Source organism: Etheostoma spectabile, chromosome 18 (assembly GCF_008692095.1).
Source record: "Etheostoma spectabile isolate EspeVRDwgs_2016 chromosome 18, UIUC_Espe_1.0, whole genome shotgun sequence".
In the NCBI taxonomy this organism is placed as follows: Eukaryota; Metazoa; Chordata; class Actinopteri; order Perciformes; family Percidae; genus Etheostoma; species Etheostoma spectabile.
The window spans coordinates 1,557,119-1,558,279 of record NC_045750.1 but is presented as its reverse complement, the minus strand read 5'-3'; the positions used below and the strand labels follow the sequence as shown (position 1 = coordinate 1,558,279).

General features: G+C 41.2%; 1 protein-coding gene across 6 annotated transcripts in view; it reads right to left on the bottom strand.

Annotated features, from left to right (window-relative positions):
* Nucleotides 1–1,161, bottom strand: part of fam184ab (family with sequence similarity 184 member Ab) — a 187,258-nt gene that overhangs the window by 11,049 nt on the left and 175,048 nt on the right. For 3 of the 6 annotated variants that reach the window (XM_032543041.1, XM_032543045.1, XM_032543043.1), the window contains exon 19: nucleotides 709–835. In XM_032543041.1, the coding sequence (XP_032398932.1) occupies nucleotides 709–835 (127 nt within the window). The remainder of the gene's footprint in view (nucleotides 1–708; nucleotides 836–1,161) is intronic. The other 3 variants (XM_032543042.1, XM_032543046.1, XM_032543044.1) reach the window with 1 other exon arrangement.

The following is a 1,161-nucleotide window of genomic DNA, read 5'->3' as shown; positions in this document are numbered from 1 at the left end:
ATTTTATATTTATTTATTTGAAAAGAGCTATTATTTTGTTACAGGTTGTTACATATTTTATTCTATTACATGAGTTATTTTCATACCATTGAGGCATAATGAAGCATGTTCATAAACCTTTGAGAAGGCCTCTCTGAATTAGTGTTTCGAGGCCGGCTGTTCTCTTTTTTGGAAATCTAAACACGGTCCCCCTACCCTGAAAGGAAGGTGCCTGTAGCCGGCTCGCAGCAATAACAATACCTGCTGCAGGTAGCCGGTGTACCGGAGCTCTGGAGCAGGTAAATCCAATCAGCACCTGCAGCTCTGGTTTTATTGCTCTGTGACACTATTTTCACTTTACAGCACTGAAGTAGGGGATGAGAATTATTTTAGAGGAAGGGATAAAAAGGCAGCACAGTGGCCCAGTGGTTAGCACGTCTGCCTCACAGCAACAAGGTTCTGGGCCTTTCTCTGTGGGTTTCCTCCATGTATTCTGGTTTCCTCCCACCATAAAGACATGCATGCTGGGTAACTATGACTACAGCTGAAAATTAGCTGACTGGCTAACACTGGCGCTTTTACAGAAGTGTTGATTGAAGTGCATTGTCCTGATTAAATAAATAAATCCTAATATGTAGATCAGCAAATCCCCATGCAGTAAGCGTTCAGATGCTACAGAAACTGGAGTACTTTCCTTTTTCACATTTCTCTCCTCTATATATCACACACATTGCCTACCACCAGTTTTTTGACGAGAGACTCTCTCTCAGACACCATGTCCTTCAGCTCAGCGATGATCTGCAGATCCTCAGGGCGACTCTCCCTGTTCCTGAACTTGTCCTCTGTTCCTTCCAGCCTGTAAGACAGAAAAATACAAAACCATAAATATTCTGCACCAGAGATCAGGTTCAGACATCTCAGGTAAATACAGTCGCAGTGGTAGAGCAAATCTAAATTTAGTACATTAAAGTACAATTACATTAAAGTACTGTACTCAATTTCAGGTACTTTGCTTGAGAATTTCCCTTTTAAGCTACTTTCTACTTCTACTCCACTACATCTCAGAGGTCAGTATTGTCCTTTTTACTCCACTATATTCATCTGACAGCTTTAGTTGCTTTTCATCCCCATGTATCTCCAGATGTGTTGATGTTGAACGTTAGTGATAAACTGAAGGATGAA